General features: G+C 44.1%; 1 protein-coding gene across 3 annotated transcripts in view; it reads right to left on the bottom strand.

Annotated features, from left to right (window-relative positions):
* Positions 1 to 15,977, bottom strand: part of LOC308460473 (putative protein PTGES3L) — a 33,985-nt gene that overhangs the window by 13,534 nt on the left and 4,474 nt on the right. Inside the window, exons 5-9 of one of the 3 annotated variants that reach the window (XM_080976922.1) lie at positions 15,416 to 15,505; positions 12,253 to 12,306; positions 3,769 to 3,897; positions 2,389 to 2,548; positions 1,812 to 1,869 (exon numbers count right to left, since the gene is read on the bottom strand). In XM_080976922.1, the coding sequence (XP_080833048.1) occupies positions 1,812 to 1,869; positions 2,389 to 2,548; positions 3,769 to 3,897; positions 12,253 to 12,306; positions 15,416 to 15,505 (491 nt within the window). Of the gene's footprint in view, positions 1 to 1,811; positions 1,870 to 2,388; positions 2,549 to 3,768; positions 3,898 to 6,993; positions 7,146 to 9,943; positions 10,307 to 12,018; positions 12,049 to 12,252; positions 12,307 to 15,415; positions 15,506 to 15,977 lie in introns of those variants that run through there. The other 2 variants (XM_080976920.1, XM_080976921.1) reach the window with 2 other exon arrangements.

A 15,977-nucleotide genomic window follows, 5' to 3' on the forward strand; every position in this document is an offset into this window, starting at 1 on the left:
TCAAGTGTTAAAAACAATACAGCATTAAATATTAAAAACTTCCCTAAACAGGGCTGCCTTCAGATGTCTTTTAAAGATAAGATAGCTACTTATTTCCTTCGCATCTGAAGGGAGGGCGTTCCACAGGGCGGGCACCACTACCGAGAAGGCCCTCTGTGGTTCCCTGTAACCTCACTTCTCACAATGAGGCAACCGCCAGAAGGCCCTCAGCGCTGGATCTCAGTGTCCGTGCTGAATGATGGGGGTGGAGACGCTCCTTCAGGTATCTCTCCTTGCAACCTACCAACTCCACCCAGGAAATGTTAAGCTACAGAAACATGCATGGTGCCTATTCATATTCCAATGGCTACTGCTATTGCTGTGTGGAGTACTGGTGATTCGTCTGTATCAGTTTCATTACCAATTACAGTGGTGCCCCGCAAGACGAATGCCTCGCAAGACGAAAAACTCGCTAGACGAAAGGGTTTTGCGTTTTTTGAGTCATTCCACAAGACGAATTTCCCTATGGGCTTGCTTCGCAAGACGAAACATCTTGCGAGTTCTTGCGAGTTTGTTTCCTTTTTCTTAAAGCCGCTAAGCCGTTAATAGCCGCTAAGCCGTTAATAGCCGTGCTTCGCAAGACGAAAAAACCGCAAGACGAAGAGACTCGCGGAACGGATTAATTTCGTCTTGCGAGGCACCACTGTAATAACCTAGATATTGTTGTAGGCATCCGCCTGTCTCGAGAGACAATGGAGTGCGTCTCTGGGGGGTGAAGTCAAACTGCTATATTAGCAGCACCCAAGTGACCACCCTGAGCAGTGTGTAGGCAGGTCCTTGGCTGTCCAAACGACAAGACCCCGCTCTCGGCCTTGCTGATGTGGTCCAAACGAAAGCAGAGCAAGACATTTGGCACCAGTTTGGTTGCTGGAGTTGCCAGGAGGCTGCATACATGCCACCTTCCAACTGCCATAGGAACTTCACTCTGGATTGGAGTAGGGTTTACTCCTTAGCCCTTTCCTCTCGCCAAGACATCCCGCAAGGCCGTGGAAGTTAAGGATCAGTTTTCCTCCTCCTAGATGGCCAGGTTGACAAGCCCCATCTGCCCCTCACTTCCCTCTGCAGCATGTACAGAAACCGCCTTCTTGACCGTTGGACTCACTACTGGCCTTGTCAGTCCACCAGAGCCTGTCTTCACATGCAGGGGGAATCCCTAACTCACCAAGTTAATTCTCGCATTAAGTATTAGCAAATACGGAAAGAACTCTGGTCCAAGGTTGTTTACAAATCTGTCCTCCTTCCAAGCAGCTCATGAAGTTATTACTACCGTATTTTTCTGTATATAAGATGCCCTCATGTATAAGACGCCCCCTATTTTTAAATAGTGTATAAGATGACCCACAGTTTTCCACATACAGTGGTACCTCAGGTTAAGTACTTAATTCATTCCGGAGGTCCGTTCTTAACCTGAAACTGTTCTTAACCTGAAGCACCACTTTAGCTAATGGGGCCTCCTGCTGCTGCCACACCGCCGGAGCACGATTTCTGTTCTCATCCTGAAGCAAAGTTCTTAACCTGAAGCACTATTTCTGGGTTAGCGGAGCCTGTAACCTGAAGCATATGTAACCTGAGGTACCACTGTAAAAAAACCTAGTCTTATACACGGAAAAGTACGGTAAATACTCCAATGGTGATCTATGAAGATTCTTGCCACTCTGGGTGCCCCAATTTCTCTCAAGGTTTTGCAGCTCCCCTCTCTCAGACTCATACAAATGCTCAGAACACACACAAGCAGGGAGGAAAGCAATTAGGCAGAGGTGTGCCTTGCTCACCATGATGTCGTCTTGAATCCAAACATCAGATCCGCAATAGCTGTGATGAGATGCTGCCCTAAAAGAGACGATGATAATCGTCATATTGCCCATTATATCGAGACTCAAGAAAAGAGCAGATCGAGCCGATTCTGAGGAAAATACCTCGTAGTACAGACGACATCTATATCAGACACCTCTTAGCTGACAAAGACCCCGAAATCAACAGGCCTGTGGCGAAGTACTGTTACATTGCAACAAGAATAAGACGAGCAATGATAAACAGTAGTGACATTTGAATTGAATCCTTAAAACCTTAAAAGTCGAAACTTGGTCACAAACATAAGCACCAATTTTGTGATTTGGCCATATCTCCACTGTTATCTGTAGTACAATAGTACTTATATTGCCATATTTTATTTTATGAATTGCTTGCTGGTCATTGACCGTATTAAAGATATTTGAATTTGAGACGATGATAAGCGACAGTTTCCCCTTCTCCTTCTCACTAGGAGATTTAAATATATATCTATTAAAAATGTGTCTTTTTTGATGACCAGTCTGAATGTGTGGGTATCTCGTTCCATCGGTTTCTTACCTGAATGCTGCTGCATGTGGTCAAAGCGCCGGTCCCAATCCAGCACCAGTTGCACCTCGCTCCCTGGCTCAAGGGGTGTCTGGACGAAGTGTAGAGCATCTGGACCTTGTCGGGTGACCCTTAATACTGGGATGTCATTAATGAGCCCCCGGTCATCGGGCTGGAAAAAAGAAATTAAAGTCACCAGCCCAGCTTTGGGGGAATATTCTCCTGCTGTAGCAGACGAAAGCATGTGTAAAATGGCAATGGTTGTGAGTTGCGAAGCTGAGCAAATGCTATACCACCCTCTTAAAAAAACCACAAATTTGATTAACGAAGCAATTGCTGTGCAGAGGTTCTCTGAATTATCGTCACAATATTAATTAGCCCAAGTAAAAGTTTTGATTGTTATTATAGATTTTTTTTTTGCATTTTAAATTGCTTTATTGAAATTGTATACAAGAAAATAAGAAAGCAACATGTAACAAAATTATACATAATAAAAAATATATACTTATTACATTGTATCACATTCTTCTCAAAGGTCCGATGACTTCCCGTCAACCCCTCGTGCTTCTAAACATTATTTAACCTATCGCACATTTTACTCATTATGTTCATATATATTCTCTTTCCTGATACTCATTGATACATTAATTGATTGTTATTATAGAGATTACAAATATAAGGTAATAATCACACACTGAATAAACCCATTGCAATCAATGCACTTCAGTTATCCAAGTCCACTGATTTCAACTACAGTGGTGCCTCGCAAGATGAAATTAATTCGTTCCACAAGTTTTTTCGTCTTGCGAAGCACGGTGTCGGGAAAGTTTTGGAAAAGCTTCAAAAATCACCAAAGTCTTCAAAAACCTCAAAAAAGGCTACCACACCGCGTGCTATGAGTTGCTCCTCGAAGTCAAGTCGCAACTGTATTAACGGTTTTAAGAAAAAGGAAACAAACTTGCAAGACGTTTCCGTCTTGCGAAGCAAGCCCATGGTGAAAATCGTCTTGCGAAGCAACTCAAAAAACCAAAAACCCTTTCGTCTAGCGAGTTTTCCGTCTTGCGAGGCATTCGTCTTGCAAGGTACCACTGTACTCTGAACTTTGACTGAAATAAAAGCCCTGGTAATAAGATTTTATTTGGAAGTAAACTGGCGTTTATTCCCCAGTGTGTTTAGGATTGCTGGCTTAAACATATAAAAGAAGCACAGACAAGATCTGGATTTAAGAGTGAACAGGAGATCACACATTTCTAGTAATTCCGTGGAACAATTCAAATCTTAGTTTCAAGAACTAGGTCAACAGTAAATCCCTAGTAGCATATTAAGATGTATACAATATGTTAGAACCCCCAAAACAGGTTCCACTTTCTGACCAAGAACCAAGATTGGTACCTGCCCTCCACCCTCTGGGAAAAGAATAGTGTCTTCCAAGATGACATGGAATCCCTGAAGTATCTCCTTCTTTCCACCATTTTCTGTGGACAGTTTTGCAGGGCAGCAGGAGACCACCTGTGTGGTGAACTGGGGAGGAAAAAGAAAGGGGGAATATGCGTGACTATAGCTTCACTAAAGATCTGGAGGTCTTTAGGTTCAGAGGTAATGAAAGGTATGCACTAAACTTAAAGAGATGGAATCTAAAGATGCTGACCAGATGGTTCAGCATGTCTAAAGCCAACGATTTCTAGCAAGAGTTTTCTTCAGGGCAAATTCCCTTATGTACTGTGAAGCAGAGCATAGTTTACGATCTTCTAACTGGCTTTTAGCATGAATTTTGTCACAACAATAGGTGATAACCAAAGTTGGCCACATTCAGAACAGACTCACTGAAATTAGTGGATATGACTAATTTAGGTCCACTAATTTCAAGTAGAACAATTAGTAGTTTCAGTATCTTGTATTTATTGTATTTATTATTTCTATCTCACCTTATAACATAAATGCTTCCAAATCAACTTAAGCAAAATGATGTAATTCTTCACTTTTAATACCTATTATAAAACATTTTACTAAAGCAATTCAAAAGCAAAACAACTGTAGAAGCATACTTTCAATTCAATCCCAAAATGCCTCACAAAATACTTTCACTTATCTTAGACAAAGGAACAAGAGACAGACCCTTAAAGGCCTCTGTTGTAGATGCCAGAGTCACAACTACAAGGCTGTGTTCTTAGCAGAAGTGGGGTTTTTTTGCCATTCATAATGCCCCTTTGCTGTAGCTTCCTTCCTCTCCTGTTGATTTAAGATATGCTGTACCTGTTTTTTTGTATGATGACTTTATTGCACTCTGCAAGAAGCTTTGAGCATCCATTGTACTGTGTTAGATTCTGTGATGCCACATTGAATGACAGCCAATTGCTTGGTCCACTGATGTGCTATGCGCTAGGCAAAACACAGAAATGCAGCCATTCCAGCCCCAGGTGGCATGCACCTAGGCTTAAAACTGCAAAACCATAAGGTTGGAAGGAACAACCACCACAAAAGGTCATCAACTCATGGCTGATGCAGAAAAACCCAGTGCTACACCATCTCTTACTGGCAGACATTCAGCCTCATAAGTGTTTAGTCCATGGAAGAACTGTGTGTGGCATAATCAGGGCCGGATTTAGGTTTGATGAGGCCCTAAGCTACTGAAGGTAATGAGGTCCTTTATATGTCCAGCTGTCCTTTGTCAACAAGAGATTGTCGCTGTTTTTTGTGTTGAATACATGCTATATGGTAATTTATGGACCTAATAGATATCTAAAGCCATTTGCACATAACAAAATATGTACTTTATCAGAGTAATTGTTGAAGTGAAATACAATTAAGAAGAAGTATATTAATAGTGAAATAATTATTAAGCTCTAACTTAAAATGATTTTTTATTCATTACAAACTTAATAATGCAAACACATTTGCATTTGGCAATAACAAAAGTTCCTTTAGAAACACAATTTACAAAGACTCATAATCTAGTCTCTAGAAACTTGCTATAACATGAAATAATAATATGTGTAAATATAACATGAAATAATAATATGTGTAAATATATGATGCAAACTATTTATAAATAAACTAATTATAAATAGCAGAATGTAGGCACCCTACATATAGAAATGAGCAAACTAGTGATATTTAAGGGAGCAGGCTCCATTACTTACATCATAGGAGGCTACACAACACAAAACACGGTTGCTGTATGTATGTTTTTTATCTTATATTTTGGAAATGTACATCCAGTTTTTTTCTTTAATTTTTTTGGGGGGCACAAGAGAGTGGAGGCCGTAAGCTACAGCTTGTTTAGCTTAAACGTAAATCCGGCACTGGGCATACTGGTTAGAGCATTGGATTAGGACCTGGGAGACTGGGGCTCAAATCCCCTTTTTGGACACGAAGCTCACAGATCAGTCACTGCTTCTCTGCCTAACCTACCTCACAAGGCTGTTGTGGGGAATTAAATGAGTAAGGAGAGAACCATGTACACCACCATCAGCTCCTTGGAGAAAAAGTGGGGTCATATAAAGATAGTAAATGATAAATAATAATAAACCTCCCCCAGGGCATGCCTGCTGTTTGTGTATCAGAGACTAAAGCCAGTGAGGTGAATGATGGCTATAATACTGGACCAGCAAAGTGTTCAAATTCTCATTCAGCCATGAACCTCACTTAGTGATCTTGGGACAGTAACTGCCTCTCAGCCTAACCTACCCCACAGGGTCGTTGCTGAAGAGAAAACAGAGGAAGGGTATGTATGCCACTTTGGAGCTCCTTGCAGGAAAGGTGGGATATAAATATAATAATAAAAAATAACGTCTTTCCTTCTGCAGTGTTGGATGGCAGGTTGAGAGGAGTTCCCTATCAGGACAGACTTTGCTCGGGTGTGCTCAAGACATTGATTCCATAAAACATATTTTGCTGCACTGTGCAAAATACGAGCAAGCCAGGGCTGAACTGATATTACCCTTGCTGGTACCTTTACCGGGAAAATCAGAGGCTCACTATGTCAGGTTCCTATTGGAAGACCGGACAAACGCTAGAACATTAGCAGTGGCGAAGTTTTTATCGGTGGTTGCAAGAACCAATGACCCCTATCTTTAAGTCTGAACAAAATGCTTGTTTAACCTGCAGGTAGGCTGTCTGAATTGTGCATTGCTTTGTAACGATTTGTTGGGTCTCTGGATCGTAATAAAGATTGATTGATTGACTGAATAAAAAATAACAATGCTAGGACCTGTAAATAGGGCTACAGAAGAGGAGCGAGAGAGAATCAATCCGATTTGGGCTGGAGGGAAGCACCTTATATGAAGCAATTTTTCTCTTATTATTATTATTAGCAGTAGTAGTATAGATCTCGGGGCGATTCACAACATAAACATACAATATAAAAAACTCAAAATAAAAATACTGATTGATCTCCCATAAAAAGCTTGTTGGTGGTTTTCTCTGCTGCCAAAGGAGTAAGGAACCATTTTTTCAACCAATGTCTGCACGTCTTCATGGGCAACCTTGCAGGAACCAACGATGCGAATTTGCTCTCATCCGCAATGATGCAAATTGGCACGAACTGTAAGGGTATACATGCAGTTAACGGAAACGAGCGCCACCCCAAATCCCAAATCCCCTCGGTTCCTTTCACACCTGCCGGACCCAGCTGTCCCGCTGGCACTTGAACGCCATGGAGCCACCAGCAGCGTCGGACCCCAGCGACCCCGGAACACGTTGGTCGGCACCTTTAGGCTTCAGGCGCAGCGAAAGAGCAGCCGTGACGGGTCACTTCCGCCCGGCCTAAGGCGAGCGGCGAAGGACATAACTAGCCCCGAGTTTCCCTTGCGCTTAGCTGACGAAGGGAAAGGGGCGGGGCCTCGGTCTCCTCAGCCTGCCTTTTGCGCTCTTCTGTGAGGGAAAGCGGACCTCGGGGCGGGGCCTTTGCTGGTGCAGCAGAAAAAGACGCCCCCCCTACATTGGTTCAAATGGGATTGGTTTATATTTCTGTGTCAAACGAATCCCGAAGCGCCTTACTGGACAATAAAATAAACAATAGACATACCAAGAGTACATACAGCATAAATCCTGCAATCACAAGCAAAAGCCATTCTTTGTTTATTTCTCAAAATTTAGACACCACTTGCTCATAGCTGTCAACTTTTCCCTTTTTTAAAGGGAAATTCCCTTATTCCAAAAAGGATTCCTCGCAAGAAAAGGGAAAAGTTGACAGCTACGCATTTGCTTCCTAAAAAAAGAAAAGAACCCTCAAAGCGGTTTGCAAAAATATGAAACCGAGAAAAATGCACAAACCCTACTCTACAAAACATGCAAAAGTTTAAAACCCCAAAAAGTGGGATAAAATGACCTCAGCTTTCTAAGCATTTGGGCAGGCTGCTTGTCCAAACAATAATGTTTTACGATCTATAAAAACTATTAGCAGAACAGCAACTGTCGGTTTTTTGGCAGCCGTAGAATAACAGAAAATGTGTATTTTCCAAGCCAATGTAGGAGAGTGTTTGGTAGTTGTTAAAATGTTCCCTATGGAGGTACAGAGCAGGGAAGGCCCTTACATGTTTGTGAAAAGGGATTTTCTTCAGCTGATGCTGTTCAAGATGTTCAAACCTTTTCTCACGGAGCCGGCCCACCCATGAGGGAAGATGATGTGATTGCCTCAGGCAACAGGATCCACAGAGGCAGCAGATCCCAATGTAGGATCTTTATTCCCCTTCCCCCTTGTTCCTGATGTAGATCTTCATTCGCCCCTATTTCCCTGGCTGGGAGGAGGGGGCGCCATTTTGTTGTTGTTCGCCTCAGGTGCCAAAATATCTTGACCAACTTGAGCAACTTTAAAAGAGGATAAGAAGTTTGTCCATGGCTTCTACCAATGGTGGAAGCTATATTCTGCCTTCATGGTCAGAGCAGTCAGGCATCTGAACGCCAGTTGCTGGACACTACTTGAGGGGAGACTGCTGTTGAGCTCAGCTCCTACTGACTGGTTTCCCAAAGGCACCTGGTTGTGGTTGGCCAGTGTGAGAAAAGGATGCTGAACTAGATGAGCCATTGGCCTGGTTCTTGCCTTCTCAGAAGAGGTGTTCCATTTTTGCCAGCTTCCGGGTGGTTATGACTCTTACTGAAGCAGATACCAACATATGAAGCAAAAAGCCCACCCTGACTGTTGACATTCTATGTGCAATTTGGCTCATGATGGTCTTTTGAAGCAGATTGCCAGTGCAATCCTGCATAGAACTACAGTGGTACCTTGGGTTACAGACGCTTCAGGTTACAGACTCTGCTAACCCAGAAATAGTACCTCGGGTTAAGAACTTTGCTTCACGATGAAAACAGAAATCGTGCGGCAGCAGCGGGAGGCCCCATTAGCTAAAGTGGTAACTCAGGTTAAGAACAGTTTCAGGTTAAGAACGAACCTCTGGAACGAATTAAGTTCTTAACTTGAGGTACCACTGTACTTACAATTAAGCCCCATTATAGTTCGAATGGGACTTACCTCCAGGTCAGTGGGCATATATACACACACCTTGTTAAGTTATTAGCTGCTTCATTTCCCCAAGGCCATGTTTAGTGAACTCTTGCAAACTTTGGGAGTGTCATGCTAACTGCATACCTCATTAACTTTCAAATATTACAGTCCTTGCATTTAATGAACAGGTACTTTTGAGCTAGTCGGTGTCATTCTACCTGATTAGGCACCTGATCCCTCCTTTTTAGACTGTATAGTATATTTTATTATTGTTTTTCATAGTGGATCATGCTTTGCTTCTCAGTACTTACGGAAAAGCATACTTCCATCTTTCGTATGGTGCAGAAGAAGTAACCTGGTGGGAGGGGCAAGAGCATGGGCAGACAATCTGACCTGAAACCCAATTCTTCCATAGTGAATTTGCAATCCTAACCCCATTCAAGCCCTAACTGAATTCAATTAGGTTTACTTCTGAGTAGACATGGTTAGGCTTGTGTTGTAGGTTCCAAGCTTTTTGTATGTATGCCTACCCCATTTTGCCCACATTTACCAAACTGACAACATGAAATAAGCCTTGGAAATTTGTAAGCATGACGGGAATGCTTTCTTTACCTCCCTCTCTTGGCCTTTCACTGCAGACTGTCAGCTTGGTAGACCTACTGTAAGTTTAGCAGTGCTTGGTTTATGCTTGTTTCTGGTGGCTGAGATTGTAGCTGGAAGGATCTAGGCTCAAATGTTGGGAGACTTTGGTCCTCCAGGCATCCTTGGACTCCAAAACCCATCACCCCTGTCCTCTGGCCATGTTTGCTGGGGTTGATGGGAGTTGTAGTTCAGCAACATCTGGCAGGCCAAACGTTCCCCACATTCCATCTAAAATATTTTTAATCCTTATCTGCAGTCAGGAATTCTGCAGCCACAGTAACCTAGATTTACAGGGAGGAAGAACAAATCAAAAGTAGCCTTTCCTATCTGAGGGTGCCAGTGCAGCAATTGGCATCTTTTGAGCTTCTTTGCTGGTGTACCTAGTCAAGCATGTTGGATCTCTCCTTCGCAGCCCGGCAACACTCAAGACTAAACAAAAACCATTCTCTCCGCTGCAGCAATGGGTGACGGACAACAAAAAGCTCAGAACTGTTACCAGTGTTTATTGGCAGAGATTTGAATAGCTTCAAACCTTTATATACAACATCCTTAAGGAACAAAAAACTCTACAGAGAGAAGCTGAGGACATGAGAAAGGGATGGAGGGAGCTGTAGGTCAGAAAGGCTGGAGAGAAAAGCAGAAACAAGGAGGTGTGGTATTGCCCATCTATTAATGAGAGACTTGGAGGAGAGAGTCCCAGTCTACGGTTCGCAGCTGTCATGCAATCTCTTGGAGCAAAAGTGAAAAGAATGAAAATCCGGGGGAATGAGAGTCCATCAGTGCAGAGTTGCTCCACAACATTGTCTCTCGCCTACCTCTTGTTCAATCCCAGCACTGCTTTTGTACCTGGTGGTGGTGGGGAGAATAATCACAGAATTCACAACGTCTCACAAATGGGATGAAGGCAAAGAAGGGATGAGGAATTGTGCATCACAGCAAACAGCAGGCTCTTCAGAGCCACCTCCACTTCCAGATGTTCAGGGCTCAAGGCCGGTGTGTCAAGGGCTGGCACATTCTTGGGCACCTGCCCAGGCCCACTGCCAGCCTACAGCTGTGTTCCTCTTCCTCCCTGACCTGTCGGCGTGCTCCCTTGCCCTCCCCCAAGGCATAGCTTGAGAAAGGAGCAGGAGGCTATACTTGTCTTGTTCTCTCCTTCTGGGCTGTGGAGTGAGGACAGTGACAGGTAGAAGAAGGTCCACTCAGGGTGGAGGGCCCACCAAAGGTTTTTAGGTCAAGGGCTCCATAAAGTTTGGGAACAGATACTGTCAGAGCTGGGTAGAGATTCTTTTGACTGTAAAATGGTAAAGGTAAGGGAAAGGACCGCTGGACAGTTAAGTCCAGTCAAAGGCGACTATGGGGTTGCTGCGCTCATCTCGCTTTCAGGCTGAGGGAGCCGGCGTTTGTCCACAGCTTTCCGGGTCATGTGACCAGCATGACTAAACCGCTTCTGGCGCAACGGAACACCGCGATGGAAACCAGAGCGCATGGAAATGCCGTTTACCTTCCCACCACAGCGGTACCTATTTATCTACTTGCACTGGCGTGCTTTCGAACTGCTAGGTTGGCAGGAGCTGGGACAGAGCAACGGGAGCTCACCCCATCGCGGGGATTCCCACGGCAGAGCAAAGGATTCTTTGGTAGGATTCTGGCTTGAGATTTTGGATCTAGTACACATTTAAAGCAGTATCATACCGCTTTTAACAGTCATGGCTTCCACCAAAGAATCATGGGAAGTGTAGTTGGTTAGGGCCACTGAGAGCTGTTAGGAGACCCCTGTTCACCTCACAGAGCGACAATTCCCAGAGTTCCCTGGGAAGAGGGTTGTAACCACTCTTGAGAATTGCAACCCTGTGAGAATCAAGGTCTCCTAGCAACTCCCAACACCCTTTAAAGATAAAAAGGTAAAGGACCCCTGACAGTTAAGTCCAGTCGCGAACGACTCTGGGGTTGCGGCGCTCATCTCACTTTACTGGCCGAGGGAGCCGATGTTTGTCCACAGACAGTTTTTCAGGGTCATGTGGCCAGCATGACATGCTCTGGCGAAACCAGAGCAGTGCATGCAAATGCCGTTTACCTTCCCACCGGAGTGGTACCTATTTATCTACTTGCACACTGACATGCTTTCGAACTGCTAGGTTGACAGGAGCTGGGACCAAGCAACGGGAGTGTGTTGTGGGGATTCAAACCGCCGACCTTCCACCCTAGGCTCAGTGGTTTAGACCACAGCGCCACCTGTGTAATTGTAATTATAGTTACAAAACTACAATTCCCGGGATTCTTTGGGGGAAGCTGTATGATACTGCTTTAAATTATAGTGCAGACAGGGCCTGCTACTGAGACGCTGCCCTGACAGTTTAAGATTGGCCTGGAAGCTGAAAGAAAACTGCAGCAGTATGACATTCTTTTGTGATAGCTATTTCAGAGTTGCCAAGGCTAGTTTGCTTGTTTGCTTCCATGCCCAGCCCCTTCGGCAACACCCCCCTCTCCCCTTTTTAGGTCCCGCCAGGTGCTTGTCTGCCCACCCCTTCAGACATGGAGAGGGATGCCTTGATGATTACCTTTGAGTCTTGCGCTTTTCAGATGTCATCCTAGGAAAGATCAGGACAGACAGGGAAAGGTCAATATCTTTGGAGCCCAAAGCATATCCCATCCCAAGCTTGTAGAGGTGGCACAGTCTGACAAAGAGAGCCAGTCTGGCGTGGACCTGACAGAGCTGAAAGGGGTTATGGAGATGAGATGAGATCCGAACCGCAAGGCTCTCACTTGCCTGTCATTCTCCCCAAAATACTTACATCAAGGTCATCCATGGCAGGAGGAGGGCCTTTCTTGGTGACCTTCTTCATGAGCTGGACGGAGAGAGAAAAGGAAAGTTGAGGACTTCAGCACCGATTTCTGAGAACAAGAAGATTTGCATCTTCTTCTCCTTCCTCCACAGGACTTCAGCACCGATTTCTGAGAACAAGAAGATTTGCATCTTCTTCTCCTTCCTCCACAGTGACGCACCTCAGCTGCCCTGAGCCCGGTCTCGGCCGGGGAGGGCGGGATACAAATAAAAGTGTTATTTTATTATTTATTTTTAATTAATGAATGTTAGAAAAATGTTGGAATGAAGTTATATGGCTTTAGTAGAAATGTTATCAGGAATTAAGTATAAATAGATTAATAGAGCATTAAAGGAAAAAATAAGGTTAGAATGTGTTAAGATAATTATAGGATAGAAAACAAAGGAAGATGGAAAGGAATTGCTGAAACAATTAATAGAAGTGGAATACAAAAAGGGAGGTGTGAGGAGGTCGTTGAAATAAGTGAATGAAAGATAAAATATTGAAACTGTTTGATGTGTTTTAAACTGTTTTTGTTTCGTTTTGTTAGTTTAATGTGTTAGTGTTATGTATTGTTTTTGTATTGTATTGTATTGTATTGTTTATTTTTTGTGTGTGTAGTGTTTAAATTGTTGGAAAAGTAATAAATATTATTTTTTTAAAAAACAAATTTTATTATTTATTTTTAAATTTCTATATCGCTTTATATTTTTAATAACAATCTCAAAGCGGTTTACAGCATATTCAGTCAATAAATCAATAAAACAATAGCCGGGCAATGTTACTCCAGCCTCAGGAGGAGCCCCTTTTGTAGGGCTGGGTGAGTGTGGGCCCAGCCCCATAGGCCAGGTGGAAAGGGCCTTGCAGAGAGTGGCCTCCACGCCTCACAGCTGGGCAATGTTCCTCCGGCCTCATGAGCAATGGGGAATGGCTTGGCTTTGTGCTCTGGGCTTATTCACCCCTCTGTTGGCATGTTGTTGTATTATCATCATCATCATCATCATCATTATGTTTTAATGAAGAGGCAAAATGAAAGCTTGAAAGTACTTCCCCAATGGCTGATTAAATCTTGGAAACCAAGAGTTGGTTGGTATGGTTTCTGCTGGTTTGAAAGTGGAGCTTAAGGGCATAAGAAAAGCCTTGCCAAAGGTCCATCTAATTTGGCATCTTACAATGGCCAACCAGGTGCCTGTGGAAAGCCCACAAGCATAGTTCAATGCCTTTTATAGCTCCTCTTTCTGTAACAGATAATGTCTGCAGACTGTTAAACTTATGTACATGATAAGCCATCACCTCCTGGCAAATAGAAGGGGAAGAAATGGAGGCAGTGAGAGATTTTACTTTCTTGGGCTCCATGATCAATGCAGATGGTGACAGCAGTCACGAAATTAAAAGACGCCTGCTTCTTGGGAGAAAAGTGATGACAAACCTAGACAGCATCTTAAAAAGCAGAGACATCACCTTGCCAACAAAGGTCCGTATAGTTAAAGCTATGGTTTTCCCAGTAGTGATGTATGGAAGTGAGAGCTGGACCACAAAGAAGGCCGATTGCCAAAGAATGGATGCTTTTGAATTATGGTGTTGGAGGAGACTCTTGAGAGTCCCATGGACTGCAAGAAGATCAAACACATCAATTCTTAAGGAAATTAGCCCTGAGTGCTCACTGGAAGGACAGATCCTGAAGCTGAGGCTCCAATACTTTGGCCACCTCATGAGAAGAGAAGACTCCCTGGAATAGACCCTGATGTTGGGAAAGATTGAGGGCACAAGGAGAAGGGACGGCAGAGGACAAGATGGTTGGACAGTGTTCTCGAAGCTACAAACATGAGCCTGACCAAACTGCGGGAGGCAGTGGAAGACAGGAGTGCCTGACGTGCTCTGGTCCATGGGGTCACAAAGAGTTGGACACGACTAAACGACTAAACTACAACAACAACAAGCCTCTTTCTGTAACAGATAATGTCTGCAGACCGTCAAACTGTATGTACATGATAAGCCAGGTGATAGAAAACATTTCGTGCCATGGAATTTTTTTAATGCAACTTATCCAGCCTTTGTGCCCCTCCCTCAGCCTGCCTCTGGGCAATTAATGTGAGGACAAATAAGCATTGCGAAACATTTCACTCCCTGAGAAGGAACGGCTATATGTGACGCCTAATAATAATAATAATTTATTATTTATACCCCGCCCATCTGGCTGGGTTTCCCCAGCCACTCTGGGCGGCTTCCAACAAAATATTGAAATACAATAGTCTTTTAAACATTAAAAGCTTCCCTAAACAGGGCTGCCTTCGGATGTCTTCTAAAAGCCTACGTAATTGTAGCATAATTGTAATGGCAGGAGGTGCATTGGCTATAAAATTGCCAGCTGTTAAGTTGTGGGTGAACATATCAGACGACACATCGATTCTTCAAACAGCTCTTGTTTATTCACAGGCCAGAACAGAACTGAATTGAAGGGTTCAGTCAGCCTGCTTATATAGAGCTCCAGTACAACGTAACTGTAACAATTTTCTAAAACTATCCAATTACTGAACGTCACTTTCTATCCCTTATTTGCATAACTATCTACAGTATCCCCCTGCTGGGCCAGGGTGAGAACTTCAGTACATAACACCAGCCACATTAACTTCGCTTTGCAGTCCACATCACAGGCTGCCTGGGTAAAAGGGTCTTGCTGTTCCTGCTGTCGTTGCTGGTCAAGGAATCCAGACTTGCCACTGCCCTGCTGCTTGCCCCCTGGGGAAACCCAATCTTTACCACTAAATTGGACAAACCAGGTTTTCTCCGGATTGACATTTGCCCTGCATTGCAGTGGGTTGGACTAGATGACCCTGGGGTCCCTTCCAACGCTACAGTTCTATGAATCTAATTTTATCACGAAAGATCAAGTTTTCCTGGGGAAAGCAGTGGGGCAAGGACAAAACTGCTCAGACTCGTGCTTTCTAGGCACGTGACGTAGGAGAGCCCTAAAATCATAGGACACACAGTCAGCCACTATTGTCTCCTCAGGGTATAGGGCAGTATATAAAATCAATAAATAATAATAATAATCCTATAAGCCGCACCACTGCTGATCTGATTTGAAGACAGCTCAAGACTCTGCCTTGGTCCCATAGCTGGACAGACTCACCTCCGCATAGTGCTCAACCATGGCCGCCTCCACTTCCTCGTCTCCTTCCCAGTCACGCCAGTTATCGAAGTCCACTGAGAGCCATGCTGGCTGCAGGTAAAATTAAGATTCACAGATTAACCCAGACTCCCTGCTTCTGCTTCTTCGCCTGGCTGGAGGAGAAGCTTTGGGGGAACAGCTGGTCACTGAGCCAATCTGACTTCTGGATTTTATCCCTTTTCAACAATAAGACAGAATTGGCCCCTGCCAGAGAATTTTGTCCCCAGCTATTTCTTTTTCCAGGGACGCGGGTGGTGCTGTGGGTTAAACCACAGAGCCTAGGGCTTGCCGATCAGAAGATCGGCGGTTCGAATCCCCGTGATGGGGTGAGCTCCCGTTGCTCGGTCCCTGCTCCTGCCCACCTAGCAGTTCGAAAGCACATCAAGTGCAAGTAGATAAATAGGTACCGCTCTGGCGGGAAGGTAAACAGTGTTTACGTGCGCTGCTCTGGTTCGCCAGAAGCAGCTTAGTCATGCTGGCCACATGACCCGGAAACTGTACGCCAGCTCCTTCGGCCAATAAA

Source organism: Podarcis pityusensis (genome assembly GCF_964106645.2).
Source record: "Podarcis pityusensis genome assembly, chromosome: 13".
Classification (NCBI taxonomy): domain Eukaryota; kingdom Metazoa; phylum Chordata; class Lepidosauria; order Squamata; family Lacertidae; genus Podarcis; species Podarcis pityusensis.